The sequence below is a fragment of the Hyperolius riggenbachi genome, chromosome 7 (assembly GCF_040937935.1).
Source record: "Hyperolius riggenbachi isolate aHypRig1 chromosome 7, aHypRig1.pri, whole genome shotgun sequence".
Taxonomy (NCBI): domain Eukaryota; kingdom Metazoa; phylum Chordata; class Amphibia; order Anura; family Hyperoliidae; genus Hyperolius; species Hyperolius riggenbachi.
In genome coordinates, this window is record NC_090652.1 from 289,597,852 (window position 1) to 289,616,581 (window position 18,730).

The window sequence follows — 18,730 nt, forward strand, 5'->3', positions numbered from 1 at the left end:
AGTAATGCGTAAAAATGTATGTGTTGATGTTCCTGCACTAGCGGGAATGCGTAAAAATTTACGCAATGCGTCCCGCCGACCTCCGAGGTCGGCAAGCTGCCAGCAGGGGACTGGCGCAGCAGTGAGTGACTACGAGGGCACAGGATGGCTGCATGGGGCTGGTAGATGCCCCAGGTAAGTGAAACTCATTTTTTTATTTTGCTTGGACATTCCCTTTAAAGAGAGCCCAAGGCGGGCTCAAAAAAAAAAAGTAGGCTAACTGATCTGCAGGCCTGAGCGGGTCAGGTAGCCGCAAAAAACGCAGCTCCCTGCCATTCCTGTGAGGATCAGGTAGCCGCAATAGCCCACTTTCACTTGCCTGACCTCTGGGTCACGACGCTGCGCTGAGAGGCTGTGTTGTCTCTCATAGCGTGCAGGGAGGCGGGGGAGCGGCAGGAGGCGCGGCCAGGGGAGAGAGCTGCCCAACGGCAGCTCTGGAAACCCTGCAGGAACGCCCTTGGCAGACGTTTAAACCGGGAATCCCACTCCCTGTGTTTACCTCTGAGATAGCGACAAATATTGTTGCCAATCTCGGGGGCTATAGCGGGGGGGGGGGAGCAGAGAGGGGCGATTGGGGGACACAGAGCAATGTCATTAGGCAGAGAACCTGCCTCCGTGTCCCATCTGCCCCCTGAAGATCCACCTCGAGTTCTCTTTAAGATCCCCGACAACTATGCACAAAGTTCCGCAATCGCCTGTCTTCCCGTTCGCGCCCGTTGTGTAATGTCACATGACATCACACATACCTGCTGGCCGGATCATGGATCGTGGAACGCTCGTCGTCAGGTTGACGCCGCTGGATCGATCTTTCTCCGTCGGGTGCTAAGTATTTAGCTTTAGACAGACCCAGCACAGATTTTTTTTATTTTTTTTTATAGTCTTCCTACTTACATATGTTAGTGTAATTATGGTAGTGTGTTTTAAATGTCTTAAAGAGACTCTGTAGTAAACAAAAAAATATTCACCTCGAAAGGGGGAAGCCTCTGGATCCTATCATGACTTCCCCCGTCCTCCTCCATCCCACGGTGGTCTTTCACTGCTCCTCCGAATGCACAGCCGACAATTTGTCAGCCTGTGCAGTATTTACCGTTTCTGGCTCCAGCGGGGGCGCTGTTGCGAGTCTACCCTTGGAAATAGGCGATCCTAGTCGCGTCTGCTCTACTGTGCAGGTGACCTGCACCTGCGCAGTAGAGTGAACCCGACTGGGATCGTTTATTTCTGCCTATTTCGGAGTCGAGAGCCACTAGTGCGCCTGCACTGGAGTCGGGAAGGTAAATATTTACATCCCTGCTGTTTGGAGGGGCAGTGAAAGATCACCGTGGGGCGGAGGAGGAAGGGGTAAATCTCATTAGGATCCGGAGACTTCCCCTCCCCCTTCCGAGGTGAGTACCCCCAAGGGGCATTTTTTATTGTCACAGATCCACTGTTAATAAGGCTGGGATCAGTACAGGTAGTCTCGACTTACAAATGTCCAATGTACTAACAACCCGCCAATACAAACGGCCTAAAAATGGGAACTCATATGGAAGTCAATGGGAAGTCATAAAAAGATTCCTTGTTGTTTTTGAAAAAAATTGATTTTACAAAAAATTTAGATTTTACTGCGGTACACTTAACTATATAGCGAGTTCGGAGTTCTGCATACGCATTTTTATATAGGTTTTAGCGCAGACCTGACCATATAAAGACAAGCATTTCTTTGTTAAAGCTGATACAAATCCTGCAATAAAATCGCAGTGGGTCTACTTCCTGCTTTCATGGAAGCAGACATATTGTTAACATCCTGTGTTTAAAAATTAGCTGCTCTGCCAAGGGAGCCAGCCGACACAGCTGAGAGATCAATTTACAGTGGTGATTAGACACAGATGAGGGGAATTAGACAGGCTATACTCACTAAATATACACTGGCTAAACTCTCTAATTTTTTACGCTAAATGTGTAAGCAAAAATAGCTCTCTGTGATCATCACTAGGACTGGGTCGCTTACAGTAGCTAGTAGAAATATGATAGTTCAGTCACATTTTGGACTAGTCCATCTCATCATGGGGAATTTTCAGAATTACCTTTATTCTTTACAAAAGCACTACCAGGAAAGAGTCTGTACAAAGATGCCAGCCAGCCAGCCTGGCTACTTTCTTGATCACTATTTTGGCGGTTAAACTGAGCAACTGCAGTTCAGTTGAGTGCTTTTTTTTTTTTTTTTTTTAAATAAAGATATAACTGAGAATCCCTCATGAGGAGATGGACTAAAGTAATTTATAGTGCATTTTACACTGGGAGAAGTCCTCATTATATGCGTATATATTTTAAATGTTACATTTTTTTTTTGCAATAGTTGTTCTTTAAAGGGACCCTGAGCAGATGCATTAAAAGCAAATCTGAACTTACCTGGGGCTTCCTCCAGCCCCCTGTAGACCGAAAGGTCCCTCAGTGTCCGCAAGGTCCCCTCCATGGTCCCGCTGGTGGCCCTGTTAGTGCACAACTGCGCACCCGACTCCGTCGCCGTAAGCATCCTGCACATGCGTGGTTCTGGGAAAACTGAACTGCACAGGAGGCTTACGGCGACGAGCAGGTGATTGAGTCGGGTGGGCAGACGGGCTGCACATGCGCAGTTGTGCACGACTTTGCCTGAAGTCTCCACATTAACAGGGCTGCCAGTGGGACCACGGAGGGGAGCCGGAGGACACTGGGTGATCTTGCGGTCTATGGGGGGCTGGAGAAAGCCCCAGGTAAGTTCAGATTTGCTTTTCATGCACCTGTTCCAGGTCCCTTTAATTAGGTTTGCAGGAGAGCAGGGACCGTCTTCAAAGACTCCGCATTGATTTGGCAGAATACTACAGTAGCAGCACAGCTGTGAGCGGCTCTGATCCCGCCACTGTGAGAACGCCATTCGGGGGAGGCTTGTAAACAGGAAGAGAAAACACTTGCTATTATTTTGCACGTGCTGAAAAATAAACTCATATTTTTCCTGAACGCAAAGCGCTTTGAAGTGCTGTTCCGCTCCAGCGCATACATCTGCTGTGGGGCCGCTCACAACATCTCCCTCTCATTACAGGAGCTGAAACCTTCCAGAGAGGAAACGTGTGTATACACACCTCTCTTTCCAGTAGCCCCCCCCCCCCCTCGGGTTTCATGTGTGTTTATAGCCAAGTCATATATTCTGTGTTTAGAAAGCAGCTCTCAGTAATTTCCTCCATAAGCGATTCTCAATGATCCCGAATAATTGTGCTACAGCAGCTTTTTCCTCTCATTGTGGACAAAGGTCAAACAATAGTGGTAAAATATTTGTGTATATGGAGGATGAGGGTAAGAGGGTCACAGGATATTGTTCACTTTGGGATGTATAGTAAGCGTTGAAAGCTGGACACAAAGGACTCTGATTATGGATTGTCGGTTTAAAGCTGAACTAAACTTGAGGAAAGCGGCATTTTATCCTCATAAAGTGTACCCGAGGCGATATGTGACCTGATGAGATAAACATGTGTATGTACAGTGCAAACCATACTAACCTGGCTGTTTTACTGGTTTTATTTTGCTGCCTGAAAGAGTTAATTTCTAGGCATGGAAATGGCAGCTTCTGTTTTGTGGGTGGGAATAATAGTAAACATCACTGATGAGCAAATTATAGCCAGAATACAACTTCTGAGGGTAGGGAAGAGATAAAATACATGAACTATTGACATTTTTCTAACTCTGGGACACTTAATAGGCTGCCACTGATTAGAGACAGAAAAACATTCAACCTACTTTGTATAAAAGAAACCCTGGGATACTATAGCCGACATAACCTAGAGAAACGGGGGGGGGGGGGGGGAGCGGGCATATACTGTGAGCTGTCCTGATGCCCACCGTTTCCCCCCATTCTCCGCCCCCGCATCCTAGCTAAATGCCCCTCTGGCAGCCTCTTCTGGGTCGCTGAAGTGAGGCACTTCTGCACAGGTGCTGGCTGGGCTGCGTGCGTCCTTCAGCGCTCACCCGTGGCCGGGAGCGCTCTGCGCATGTATATGACATCATGCGCATGCTGTAGTGACATCATACGCGTGCGCAGAGTGCTTCCGGCCACAAGCACGTGCTGTTGGATGCGCCCAGCCTGCGCAGTAGTGCCCGACTTGAGCGACTCAGAAGAGGCTGCCGGAGAGGCTTTTAACTAGGATGCGGGGGCAGAGAGGGGAGCGGTAGGCCCGGATATGTATATTTTTTTTTTTATATTCCCTGGTTCCTTTAAAGTAAACCCAAGCTCAAGCCAGGGGTCATAACTGCATCTTACACAAAAGAGAGGGAAGCCTCAGAATCCTATTGATACTCCCCCCCCCGTTGCAGAGCATGCACATCAGGGACGCGCAGCTCCACTTCCTTATTCATGGTCGCACTGTAGCTGCGCGAGCCTGCCCGCTCATGCGCAGTAGCACGGAGTCCGCAGCTCTGGTGTAATGTCTGATTGCGCTGCCCGGAAGCTACCTTCCACACTGAGTAGCACGCATGCTCAGTGTGAAGTTAATGATGCTGCTGATGGTAAAATACTAAATATCTCCGCTCCCACACCTCTTACACTCCCCAAATGTTCAGGGTAGGGAGGGAACCCCCAGAACGACCTCTATGCCAAATTGCAGCCCCCGAGCCCCACTGGTTCAGGAGATAGATTACAGAAACCTATCTCGGGAACCAGTGGGTCTCAGGGGCTGCAATTTGTCATAGAGGCCGTTCTGGGGGTTCCCTCCCTACCCTAAAAATTTGGGGAGTGTAAGAGGTGTGGGAGCTGAGATATTTAGTATTTTACCATCAGCAGCATCATTCAATAGGAAATGTGGCCGCACAGTCTCCTACTGCACATGCGGGGCAGCGCAAATCCACAGGCAGCGTAATCAGACACAACACCGGCTCAATGTACATGCGGGGACGTGCTCAGTAAGGTATTGCACGGCCATGAATGAGGAAGAGGAGCTGCGTGGCCCCAATCTGATTAGCAACAATGCCTTGCCGCTGATTTTTGGGGGGGCCGGGCTCAGCGACGAGGGACACCAGCGCAGGGAGGGAAGCCTCAATAGGAACCTGAGGCTTCCCTCTCCTTACCTAAGTATCTGATTTCAAGACTTAAAAACATTGAGGCAGCTAAGTGCACATTTTAATGTATACATCATCCCCAATCCACCACCACCAGCATTCCTTCTCCGTTGTGGGCATGAACATGCATTGTAATCATTGTTTAGCTCCACTTTAAAGGAAAACTGAAGTGAGAGGGATATGGAGGCTGCCATACATATGTATTTCCTTATAAACAATACCAGGCCAGCTGATCTATTTGGCTTCAGTAGTGTCTGAATAACACCAGAAACAACCATGCAGCTAATCTGACAATAATGTCAGAAACACCTGATCTGCTGCATGCTTGTTCAGGGTCTATGGCTAAAAGTATTAGAGGCAGAGGATCAGCAGGATAGCCAGGCAACTGGTATTGCTTAAAAGCAAATAAATATGGCAGCCTCCATATCCCTCTCTGTTCAGTTGTCCTTTAAATAAATATCTGATATAAAGTGAAAAGTTAGGTACATTCTCAAACGTTTCCCATTAGACCTATTTCCCATAAACGACTGGATTACTACATATATTAGGCCCAGGCCGGAGTCCCCCCACCAGCCTTACATACGTCATTCTGTAAGTCATTCCATCTCTCCCCACATGTCGCTTTCACTAACGGTTTCTGCTGGTTTTTGGTTAGGTTAACGGTGATGAAATTCATACAGAGCAAGATGAGTAAACCACAGCGGCCATATTGTCTTCCTCCTTTCTCCGCTGTCTTTTACAAAGCGAAAGGTCACAGGAAGTTCTTGCCACTACTACTAATCTCTTTGGTTAGCTACGAATAGAAACTGCTCTCGGGACTCTGCTTTGATGATATACTTAAAACGGCAACTGCATTATATAGTTGCTTTCATAGCGTCACAAATACGCAGTGCTGCCAGTAACTGTGACTTCAGGAATAGGAAGTGATTCGTAGAATTATAAAAGGGACTCAGTGCCACTCATACTGGGCTAGTGAAATGGGACTCAGTGCCACTCATACTGGGCTAGTAAAATGGGACTCGGTGCCACTCATACTGGGCTAGTAAAATGGGACTCGGTGCCACTCATACTGGGCTAGTGAAATGGGACTCAGTGCCACTCATACTGGGCTAGTGAAATGGGACTCAGTGCCACTCATACTGGGCTAGTAAAATGGGACTCAGTGCCACTCATACTGGGCTAGTGAAATGGGACTCAGTGCCACTCATACTGGGCTAGTGAAATGGGACTCAGTGCCACTCATACTGGGCTAGTGAAATGGGACTCAGTGCCACTCATACTGGGCTAGTAAAATGGGACTCAGTGCCACTCATACTGGGCTAGTGAAATGGGACTCAGTGCCACTCATACTGGGCTAGTGAAATGGGACTCAGTGCCACTCATACTGGGCTAGTGAAATGGGACTCAGTGCCACTCATACTGTGCTAGTGAAATGGGACTCAGTGCCACTCATACTGGGCTAGTGAAATGGGACTCAATGCCACTCATACTGGGCTAGTGAAATGGGACTCAGTGCCACTCATACTGGGCTAGTGAAATGGGACTCAGTGCCACTCATACTGGGCTAGTGAAATGGGACTCAGTGCCACTCATACTGGGCTAGTAAAATGGGACTCAGTGCCACTCATACTGGGCTAGTGAAATGGGACTCAGTGCCACTCATACTGGGCTAGTGAAATGGGACTCAGTGCCACTCATACTGGGCTAGTAAAATGGGACTCAGTGCCACTCATACTGGGCTAGTGAAATGGGACTCAGTGCCACTCATACTGGGCTAGTAAAATGGGACTCAGTGCCACTCATACTGGGCTAGTAAAATGTCTTGAAAGTACAAATATTAATTGCACATTTCTGCAAACATTGAAATGCAGTGGCATACCAGTAAGGCCTCTTCCCCATCTCTGCATTGCTGATCGCGTTTTCAGCAACGCAGGATATATGCAATTCACAAAGGCAGAAGTGCATAGACTGCACTGTCGGATGTTGGCTGCATACTACTGCTAAACCTACACTAACCTTACTGCCACTAAAGGTGGCCATACACTCGTTAGATTAGCAGCAGATAGATCATCAGATAGATTTCTGATCTATCTGATGTGTTTAGGGCCATTTTTTACTAGGAACAGATTTCCAACAGATTTCAGTTTGAAATCTATTGAAAATCGATCTGATGGCATTTCTTTGCCATCAGATTTCCATTAGGGCCAATGCAAAATGATAAGCAATCTCAACAGATCGACCTAGATTTTCCACCCTGCCAGATCGATTGAAATCAATCGAAATCGGCCGCCAATCGGTCGAACGGTCAACCGATTTGCAATCGATTGATATTGATCGATCAATCGTCCAGAAAATCGGCTGAGTGTATGGGCGCCTTAATTGTAAAGGTGGCCATACACTGATAAATTTACAGCAGATTCGACCATCAGATAGATTTCTGACAGATGCCTGTCAAGTCGAATCTGACAGGAATCTATCTGATGTGCGCCACACACTAGGAACAGATTTCCAATAGATTTCAGAATGAAATCTATTGGAAATCTATCTAAATGCTTTATTGCACCATTAAATCCATTGCAACTCTATGGGCCATGGGTCAGCTATCAGCAGCAGATTCACCTAGATTTTCCATCCTGTCAGATAGATCAAATCCATTGAAATCGGCCACAAATCGATCGATCGATAGATTTGAAAGATTCGATTTCTGATCAATCGATCAATTCTATAGAATCGATTGATCGATCGATGGCTGAAATCGACCAGTGTATGGGCCCCTTTAGATCCAATGCTACTCTATGGGTCATCAATCTGCTGCAAGCAGCAGATCAGCCTAGATTTTCCATTCTGTCAGATAGAGCAAATCGATCAAAATCGGCCGCAAATTGATCGATCGGCTGATTTGATAGAACCGATTTCTGATCAATCGATGGCTGAAATCGACCACTGTTTGGGCCCCTTTACACTATCCTTCCTATCTCTACATCTAACACTACCCTTCTTTCTACTTCTTACTGATGAAAGTTGCCACCTTGCCGATCATAATACTGTTGCTTCCCAAACTTAATACTGCTGTGCCGCAGCTCCCGACAAACCTTCTGCCGAGCGCGCCATTTCTAAGCACCTCGGTGCAGCGTAGCTGCAATTAACGTTCCAGGCTATAGTAGTGCAGAGGATGGTGCGTGCCACCGGTGCCAAATGTTAGTGCTTCGATTGGTGTTGGAATATTCTGCTGCAGGTTCCTTACCGCTGTCGCAGCAGCACCCCATTGTCCCCCTTGTGGGCAACCCCACCATGATGCTTGGCACAAAGGAGGTTATCCTGATACTGGCGGGTTATCGGGCAGTCTTTCCCTGCCTGCTTCACCAGAGTGGAGTACAGATATGTGGTCCGTTGGGTGTACGGGGCTGACTGATATCATGATCACATGGGGGTAAGGTGCAATTAGCAGTGTTACCACTTGGGGTGTGTAGGCGGAGCTAAGGTGACCTCTGGACCTGGCGAAGTGGCCTCATTAAAAAAAAAAAAAAAAAGATTGCGGATTATCCTGTCTGGGTTTGACTGCCCCCTGTTTAAAAGGTATTTACTCGCCTTTGGAAATCTACATATTGTTGGCTTTCATTTGAGCTATGTCACATGTCGGTGCAATGTACCGTTTTGGAGTTGGAGTGTGTTGAACGGGGGGGTGGGGTGTCCATTGCGTTTGGCTGTAGAGAGCAGCATTCAGCAGGGGTTAGAGGAGGAAGAGAGGGCTCACAGAAGTAGCAGCTGGCGTCCCTCGCTGTGCCCTTGCTGTGTCCTTGCTCTGGCTCTTGTTTACCTTTCCACAAGCTCGGATCAGTCTTGTTACCCCAAAGCTCCCCCTTCTTCCAGTACTTGCAGAGGGGCAGAGAGCACTGTGAAGGGGTGGAGCTACTGCATTGTACACAAACAAGCAGCTGGATGCTCCTGAACTCTCTCCCTCCAGCAGATCTTCACAGCGCTCTCTGCAGACAGGCACAGTGGACACCCCTCGTTCAACACCCCCTAACTCAGGAACAGTGCATCGCACCGACTCGGTGAATAGTGCAAATGAAACCCAAGTCTCTTGGCTTCCCAACAATATGATATGAGATTTCTGAAGCGGAGTTATTTAAACAGCAGTCAAAATCAGCAGAATAATACAAAGTACCATTTTTATTTTTTTTCCCAACAAATACCCTTACTCCCCAGAAAATATTTTTCAGCATATAAGACACACCCTTTTCTCCCCTAGAAATGGACTCCCTGTATTTTTCTCTGTTTGCCCTCCGCTCACCCTGTGTGTCCTCTTCTGCTCCCGTGTATAACTATCACAAGCAGAAGCGCGGCTCACCTAATCCATGGCTCCAGCGGCGATCACAGACCTCTCCTTCACTGTCCCCTACTGCCGGCTTCTGCTGATCGCATCATTAGCTGAAGCCGGCACTAGGGGAGCAGTGCAGGAGAGGAGAGGTCTGTGATCGCCGCTGGAGCCATGGATTAGGTGAGCCACGTTGCTGCTTCTGATAGTTTAATGCGGGGGCAGAGGAGGACACACAGGGGGAGCAGAGGGGTAAATGGGGGTACAGAGAAGGACAAATGGGGGTACAGAGAAGGACAAATGGGGGTACAGAGGAGGACAGAAGGGGATACAGGAGGACCCAATAATTGGGGATGAACATCTCCTGGAATATGGATGCACCAGGTTTAGTTGAATTTTTTTCAGTTTATTGCCATCTAAACCGAGGTGTGTCTTATATTCTGAAAAATACGGTAATTATGCAAAGGGAGCGTAGGTCTGTTTTATGATCTCTGTGGGCCCTCCGGCGGTTGCAGAATTGCCATAAACAAGATGTGTCAGTAGAGTTCATGTGAAAGTCGTCTTTGAGTGAACTGTGTTTGTTATGTTCAGATATCTGTCTTGATCTTCAGTCACAAGGCCATGTCACTCCGAGATAAGCGGTGACTCGCGTGTAACTCGGTTACATCCACAGACGTTAAGCCCCCGCTCTCCAGAATTGGGGAAGTTAATGACTTTCTGACGTACGAGAAAGTAAACAAAGCCTGTTGCAGATCTCCAGCGTCTGCCTTACAAGACCTGACCTTTATCTGCGGTTTTCTGGCATCACTTCTGCCTGTTTAGATCTGGGACTAGATCAGTCTGCTTCTGTGACATATGACTGAAGTGACATCACTCGAAAACAGTGTCACACCAGCCTGGATTACGCAAGTAGCGTAATGCATGTTACCGTAGCAACACTCACGTTACCCATGTACACGTGGTTCTCTGCTGGCATATATACTGGTAAAATGGATGCGTGCTGTCTGCTTTTAGTGCATCAAGCCCTATAAATCTGTTACCTAGCAAAATTTACAGTTGAATCTTAATTTTGTTCAAAATTCACCGCAAATCAATTGAAATTGTGATTGATACAGCTCTTCGCATTGCAGATAACCGGCAGGTTCAATCACGGTGTTTAAATTGGCTGGTCAAAATCGTGCGTGTATGGCCTGCTTTAGTGTGCATACACTCATCCAATCTTGATTGACCAATTTTGACACCTACAGTTTTGTTTTATATTTAAAGGGAACCAGAGACGAAGCACCCTTGTGTATTTTACCATATATATCAGTAAGAACATTAGAGAAAACGCCTACCCTGCTCTCTGTTTCATCCTCACTGCTAAAAGTGTCTGTTATCGGCTGTGATAAGAATCCCGGACTGAGCATTCAGTCTAGCTTTGCTGGGAATAATTATAGCTGAGTCATTATAGTAGAGCCACAAGGGGGCAGGCTTGGCCTTGAAAAGACACCAGAGAAGACAGACTCAGCTATAATCTTTCCGTAGCAAAGATAGACTGAGTGCACAGTCGGGGATTCTTATCAGAGGTGATAACAGTCAGATTAAACAGAGAACAATGAAACAAAGAGCAGATTATGTGTTTACTGTCATGTTCCCACTGATTTATAAGGTAAAATACAAGAGGGTGCTTCATCTCTGGTTCTCATTAAATCTACTTTTTAAGTTTTTACTGTGTCATTGCCTCTGCTCTATGACACATTATGTAAAAGTATGGGGAGCACAGAGCTGATGTAAAAATATGCAATTTATTACAAAATCATTGATATTTTGATACCTTATGGGCGAGACAAGCCTATATGGGTGATATTCCGTACCTCTTTTTATAGTTGCAATGACACATTCATTGAAGTATGCCAGAGCTCAAATCTATGAACTATTGACCCTTTTTATCTCTTTACTGCTCAGAAGCCATTTTTTTTTTTACTAGGAAAGGGTTTTATGGCTGTAATTCCTCATCAGTGAGGGTTATGCTTTAGTCTTAGTCGGGCAGACAGAAACTGTTACTTACATACCTGATTAACTCTTTCAGGCAGAGAAAGAAAAAAAGCAACACAGCATAATTGTTTGTATACTTGGCACCAGTTTTTTTGCATGCATCTTTTCGCATTAAGTTTGCATTCATGTGTGAATTTTCACATGCAAATTTCCAGAGCATGTAAAAATTGGCATACAAACGCAAATTTTAATGCCAAAAAAAAAAGGCATGTGAAAAAAACAGAAGTGCTGGACGAACCTTGACTGTTACATACGATGAGTCAGACTCTTCCATACTGACAGGGAGGTTATGGGGAGCTCCAGGGGCACAAGGGTAAATACTTATGATGGTAGATCCAGTTATTAAATATGTGAGCCTTACTGCCTTTATTATCATTTGTTAGAAGATACCGTCATCATCTTGTGGTTTTTTTCTTTTTTCACAGACCGCAACCAGCCAGGCAGTGTTTGGCCTGCAGTCCGGAGTCTGCCAGCTGTTCAGAGACACTCTCAGCAAAAAGGGATTTGTGGAAATCCAGACACCGAAAATCATATCTGGTGTGTAGTAGTTCAGAAATAAAAAAAGCAGCCGAACCCCTCGCAGTTTTCAGTACTCATGACTGAAAAGTAGCAGACTGTAATGTAGGCCTGCGTAGAGACACGGGATTATAGTACAGTTCAGTCTGCCATTTTAGCTAGTCTGTATACACCTGCTATATAGCTAGGCTATATACATACAATGCCTCCGTTTTCAAGTCCTGGTCGTACAGTAACAAGACTAAAATGTGTAGAGCTTAGTTTGTGATCATGGATATCAGATAACTGTATATAAAAAGTGCAGTTATCCAATGCGTCTGTCTAAGCTGCATAAACAATCCCCAAGGCACCGCATCCTCCACCGGTGTCTCCAACCCCAGGCAATGGAAATCCACAGATTTTCAATGGAATTCAAGTCTTGGCTCTGCATAGCTCACAAAAGGACACAGAACATGTATATCACGCTTTTTCCCTGGACTCAAAGCGCCAGAGCAGCAGCCACTAGGGCGCGCTCTATAGGCAGTAGCAGTGTTAGGGAGTCTTGCCCGAGGTCTCTACTGAATAGGTCCTGGCTTACTGAATAGGAAGAGCAGAGATTTAAAGCCAAGTTTCCTGTGTCAGAAGCAGAGCCGTTAACCATTATACTATCCAGCCACTAGGAGGTACAATGTTTGTTTGTTTTTGTTTTCCCCCTAGCTTCTATGAGATAAGTTTTGCTGTGTACTGTCTGCTTCCATATCCCTCTCAGGTCAGGTGTACTTTAAAGGGAACCAGAGACAATGCACCCTTGTGTATTTTACCATATATATCAGTAAGAACATTAGAGAAAACACTTACCCTGCTCTCTGTTTCATCCTCACTGCTAAAAGTGTCTGTTTTCAGCTGAGATAAGAATCCCGGACTGAGCATTCAGTCTGGCTTTGCAGGGAATAATTATAGCTGAGTCATTATAGCAGAGCCACAAGGTGGCAGGCTTGGGCTTGAAAAGACACCAGAGAAGACAGACTCCGCTATAATCTTTCCGTAGCAAAGACAGACTGAATGCTCAGTCCGGGATTCTTATCAGAGGTGATAACAGTCAGATTAAACAGAGAACAATGAAACAAAGAGCAGATTAGGTGTTTACTGTCATGTTCCCACTGATTTATAAGGTAAAATACAAGAGGGTGCTTCATCTCTGGTTCTCTTTAAGATTTATTAAAGCTGGAGTTGATCTGGTTGATTCAGCGCAGTGCCGGAAGGCATTGTAAACCGAAGTCCCTATAAATGGAAGCAGTGGTTTATTAGCACCTGTAGGTTCATACTGTGTTGAGTTCAGCATCAGGGAGGTTGTTCAGTTGGCGTTTAAAGATCCCTCATTTAATGAGTATGTAGTACCACAGCGCCCCATGTGTTCAGCGCTGGGATAAGCTGCTATTAGTAAAATCTCAGTTTAACTGCCACCTATCCTAATCTTTATCCTCCGATTAAAGCGGATCCAAGATGAAAAACTAACTATAACAAGTAACTTGTCTATATATCTTATCTAAAGTTTAGATAGTTTACACAGCAAATCTAGCTGCAAACCGCTTTAATAGAATAAGATTATTTCTTCCTGTGATAGAATGACAGCAGCCATGTTCTGTTTGTCACAGGCTGAGGGCTGGAGATGCTATCAGCTTGCCTGTGTGTAAATTCAGTCCCCCCTCCTCCTCCCTCCTCCCCTCTGCCTCTGAAATCTCTGGCTAGTAACCTCCTCCTCCTCCTGCCCAGACTGAGCTCCCATAAGCCCTTGCTACAGTGCCAAGGCACTCTAAAAAGCTGTGGGCGAGGCTTGTTTAGTTTATAGGGAAATAGAGTATTAAAACAAAACAAAAAAAGTATTTGGCTTGAGAAATGCCCTATAAACTATATAAAAGAAACACAATTTTGCAATGAGTAAAAGTTTATCTCGGATCCACTTTAAGGTGCCTAATCTTAATCCCTCCACCTAATGCCTAACACTAACCCCCTGGAGGTGCCTAACATAAATTTAATTAGGGCGCCCAAATTACCGATACCACTAAGCCGATTGGCTACTACTTGCATCAGTCACGGCGCCCTTTTAAAAGGAATCCGAGCTGTGAGATTTATGGAATGAATCACCGGTGTGATAGCACCAATGGATTATGACGTGCTGTGATCTCCCCTGGAGTATGCAGGGAATCCAGTCAGAATAAGTCGTCCGGATCCGCACCATCTAAAAATCTTTCTTTTATTATACTTCCGTTAACCTCCTGAGCGGTATGGACGAGCTCAGCTCGTCCATTACCGCCGGAGGGTGCCGCTCAGGCCCTGCTGGGCCGATTTTTATCAAATAAAAAGCAGCACATGCAGCTGGCCCTTTGCCAGCCGCGTGTGCTACCTGATCGCCGCGAGCAGCGGCGAAAGAGGGTCCCCCCAGCCGCCCGAGCCCTGCGCAGCCGGACCAATCAGTTCCGGCCAGCGCTAAGGGCTGGATCGGAGGCGGCTGACGCCCATGACGTCGCTCCGCTCGACGCTATGGCGACGAGGTAAGCGAAACAAGGAAGGCTGCTCATTGCGGCCTTCCTTGTTAATTCTGATCGCCGGAGGCGATCAGAATGACGCGTCAGGAGCGCCCTCTAGTGGGCTTTCATGCAGCCAACTGAAAGTTGGCTGCATGAAATAGTTTTTTCAAATAACCCTCCAGGACAGGTGCTACATATGAGATATGGGCCCGCCCCCAACAGGAAACACATCAAACTAGCCCTCTATAACTTCCACCTCTAGCCTCTACCTGCCAGTTCTTTGTGTTTCCTGTTCCGGGGAACACCTAGCTCTCTAGCTAGTGGAGTGGTCAGCAGCCAGGCAGTGCTGAGGCCATGGAGAACTAGTTTGGGTAGCCTTATCCTGGTGGGGTTCTGGAGGTTACCTTTATCCACAGGCTGGTGGATTCCTTTGGCGAAAAACCGGCAGGTGCAGCGGTATCCAGAGGAGCGGCATTGGAGGCAGCTAAGGCGGAGGCCATACGCGCGACGGAGGGGACAGCACCAAGCGGAGGCGTAATGGTGGTCTCTTGGAGGAAGCGGAGTGCGGGGCAGCAGGTCCAAGCGGAGGCTAGGGCATTGGCGCTCTCCGTACAGTACTTCCGCCCTGAGTATGACGTCACGTCCGGTGACGTCATTTCCAGTTCCGGTTCGAGCGCCTGTTTAGATGCCGCGGCGTTCAAACCTTCACACGCGTTGGAGATGGTGAAGGAGATGGACGCAAAGCAGAAGACGGCAGATCAGGTAAGTGGGGCAGTGTCGGAGGACAGTCGCCCGTCTGATCTGCGAAGGTCTGAAATCTGTTTTGGCCGCATACTGATCCAGGAGGTCTGCTGAATGGTGGTGATGTAGTAATTCACTAAGGCCGCAGTCTGATCAGTGAGGTCTGAATACATAATAGTGGCTACAGTCTAATGTTTTATGATGATTATTGACGTAGGCCACATGGTATCAACGAGGTCTGCATATCCTATAGCATGATTATCTCGTTGGTTTGCGCTATAATTTATTATATATGGCATTCTGAGCAAAGCTGATTTTATGGTGGATACGAAAGTTTGTCACTATTATTAACAGCAATTTCTTTAAGTAACAATTTTGTTTTACACAGGGTCTATGCGTTTTTGCAATGATTCCTGGGGGAAAAAAAAGAAAAAAAATGTGTATAGTTTAATAGTATTTCACTAATAGGTGGAATCATACTATACCTAGTTTGCTTAAGATTACCAATACCTGTTTGCATATTAATTGGTATGAAAAGAGTATCATTATGACATATTGATTATGTTATTTGTATGTTTTTAGGGAGCTATGGAGTCTGATAGCTCTGATAGGCCCAGGAGTTGCATATTGTGTAATAAACCCTTACAACTGCACTGGCCAAAAGCTTCCTGTCAAAAGTGTATATCAAGCATTATTAATGAGGATAATACTGCTTCATGTAAAGACTTCATGTTCACTATGCGTCAAGAGATGGTGGAGACCTTTAAGGCCTTCAGAGAAAGCCTACCGACTACCTCAGCACAAGGACAACAGTCGGCTCACTCAGTCAAACCTAGAAAGGCTTTAGGAAAGTCACCTAGAATAATTTATTCTTCTGAAGAGAGCAGGATAGTCACCAGGAAACGGGTGACCTGGACTCCAGGTCCTCAGAAGAACTGTCAGAACAGGAGGAAGCGGAAGACGCTTTTAAATCATCCAAATTTAAGTTTGCTTCTGAGGAAACAGAAGAGTTACTTAAGGCAATTTATTCAACTCTTGACATTCCTCAAAAGAAGACATCTGAAAAGTCTTTACATGATCAGTTATACACGGGTATGGAACCCTCAGAGCAACTCTGTTTTCCATTTCATAGTGCAATGAAGAATTTGATTATGTTACAATGGAAGGACCCGGATAAAAGATTATTTATCTCAAGAGGTTTTAAAAGGCGGTTTCCTTTCTCAGAGGAGGACGCTAAATTATGGGAGTCATGCCCCAAACTTGATGCCGCCTTTAGCCAAGTAGATAAAGATAACGAGTTGGCTTTTGAGGATTTAGGTTGGCTTAAGGATCCGGGGGATAAAAAGATTGAGTTTTCTCTCAAAAAAGCATGGTCAGCTACTGCGACCAACTTTAAACCAGCCGCTGCAACTACCTGTGTATCTCGCACAATGTCAGTATGGTTGGAAAGAATAAAAAAATTGATTAATGAGGATGCCCCTAAAAAAGATATTTTAGAAGCTGTTGAGGTAGTAGAGGGAGGTAATGACTACGTCATTGATGCAGCCTCAGAATCTCTAAGGATTACAGCTAAATCTACCGCACTGATAAATAGTGCTCGCAGAAATTTATGGATAAAAACATGGGATGGCAGTCAAGCATCAAAATCTAGAGCTTGTGCTCTTCCCTTTTCAGGTGATTTACTGTTCGGCCCACAGCTCCAGGAAGTGTTAGAGCGTACAGCTAGTAAAAAAGCAACTTTTCCGAAAAAGAGGAAGTTTGAAACAAAAAAGAAACCTTTTTTTCGGAAGAGGCAGACGCAGGGGAGAGAACAGCAGAAACGTAAACCCTGGACAGGTAATAGGGGATTCACCAAAAGAAGTCCGTTGTTTACATCAACGGAAAGAAAGAGTAAACCATGACGCCAACAAGGTGGGGGGAAGGTTAAAGAAGTTCCTATTAGGTTGGAAAGAAATGACAAGAAACAAGTTCATTTTAGACCTAATAGAGAATGGATACAAGATTCAATTTTCAAGAAATCCTCCCAAACGATTTATAGTGACTTCACCCCCAAAAGTTCCAGAGGAAAAGGAGGCCATGCAAGAAATAGTAAAGGACATGCTAGCACGAGATGTAGTATGCAGAGTTCCACCTGCTCAGGAGAAACAGGGATTTTATTCAAGAATATTCCTAGTAAAGAAACCCACGGGGAAGTATCGGCTGATATTGAACCTCAAACCCCTGAATCCTTATATAAGGTACGAGAGATTTCGAATGGAAACTGTATTTACAATGCGAAACCTTCTGTCCCCAGATTGTTTTATGATCAATATAGATCTAACAGATGCTTACTGGCATATCCCAATAAGGAAAGAGTCTCAAGCTTTCCTTCGTTTCAGTGTAATGACAGTTTCAGGTCCAGAACATTTTCAATTCTGCTGTCTTCCGTTCGGAATCTCTTCAGCTCCCAGAATTTTCACAAAGGTGATGGCAGAGATTGTGGGAGCTCTACATCTGAAGGGAATTCTTATAATCTAGACGATTTATTGGTAGTAGCCGACAGTATACAGGATCTAGAGAGGCACAAGAATATGGTGATACAACTTTTGGAACAGACAGGGTGGTTAGTAAATTTTCAAAAATCATTCCTGGTTCCAACACAAGAAATTCAATTTCTGGGATTCACGGTAAACTCGGTGGCCCAGAGATTGTTCCTTCCTGGGGACAAGACATTAAAGCTCCAGACAATGGTGCGGCAGTGTCAGAAGGAAGCAACCACGACAACCAGACAAGTCATGAGACTGTTGGGGTTTTTAACCTCCACAGCCCCGGCAGTATATTGGGCACTAAAACATATAAGACCGCTACAGCTATGGCTGCTGCAGAATTGGAAAGGAGATCAGTCAGTCCTAGATCAGACCCTATGCATACCAGAAAATATAAAGCAATCTTTGGATTGGTGGGTTCAGGAGCCCAATCTAATACAGGGTCGCTTGTGGAGGTGTCCAGTAACAAAGGTCCTGACAACAGATGCCAGCCTCACAGGTTGGGGGGCTCACATAGAAGGCATTTATTTACAGGGGACTTGGCCAAGGGAGGTGATAGTTCAGTCTTCAAATTATCGAGAATTACTGGCGGTAAAGGTAGCGTTAACTCAAGCGACAGACAGGATAAGAGGCCACCATATTCAGATCCGGTCAGACAACATGACAGTTGTCATGTATCTGAACAAGCAGGGTGGAACAAGGTCAGAACGGCTGTTGAGACTAGTGCTGGAGATATTAGATTGGGGAGAGCAAAATCTTCAGTCAATTTCAGCAGTGCACCTCAAGGGATCCCTAAATACCATGGCGGATCTGTTGAGCAGAGAAAAATTGTCCAATTCAGAACTAAGTTTAAATCCAAATATATTCAAGGAATTGACACAAAGATGGGGCCATCCGCAGATAGATCTGTTCGCCAATTGGGAGAACACGCACTGCAACCAATTTTTCTCATTAGACCCAAGAGGAGCTTTGGGGGTAGATGCGTT

The 18,730-nt window shown here is 45.8% G+C and overlaps 1 protein-coding gene across 1 annotated transcript in view; it reads left to right on the forward strand.

The window, feature by feature from the left end:
• Positions 1-18,730, forward strand: part of DARS1 (aspartyl-tRNA synthetase 1) — a 152,643-nt gene that overhangs the window by 108,233 nt on the left and 25,680 nt on the right. Inside the window, exon 10 of the mRNA XM_068245891.1 lies at positions 11,881-11,992. Coding sequence (XP_068101992.1) covers positions 11,881-11,992 — 112 coding nt within the window. The remainder of the gene's footprint in view (positions 1-11,880; positions 11,993-18,730) is intronic.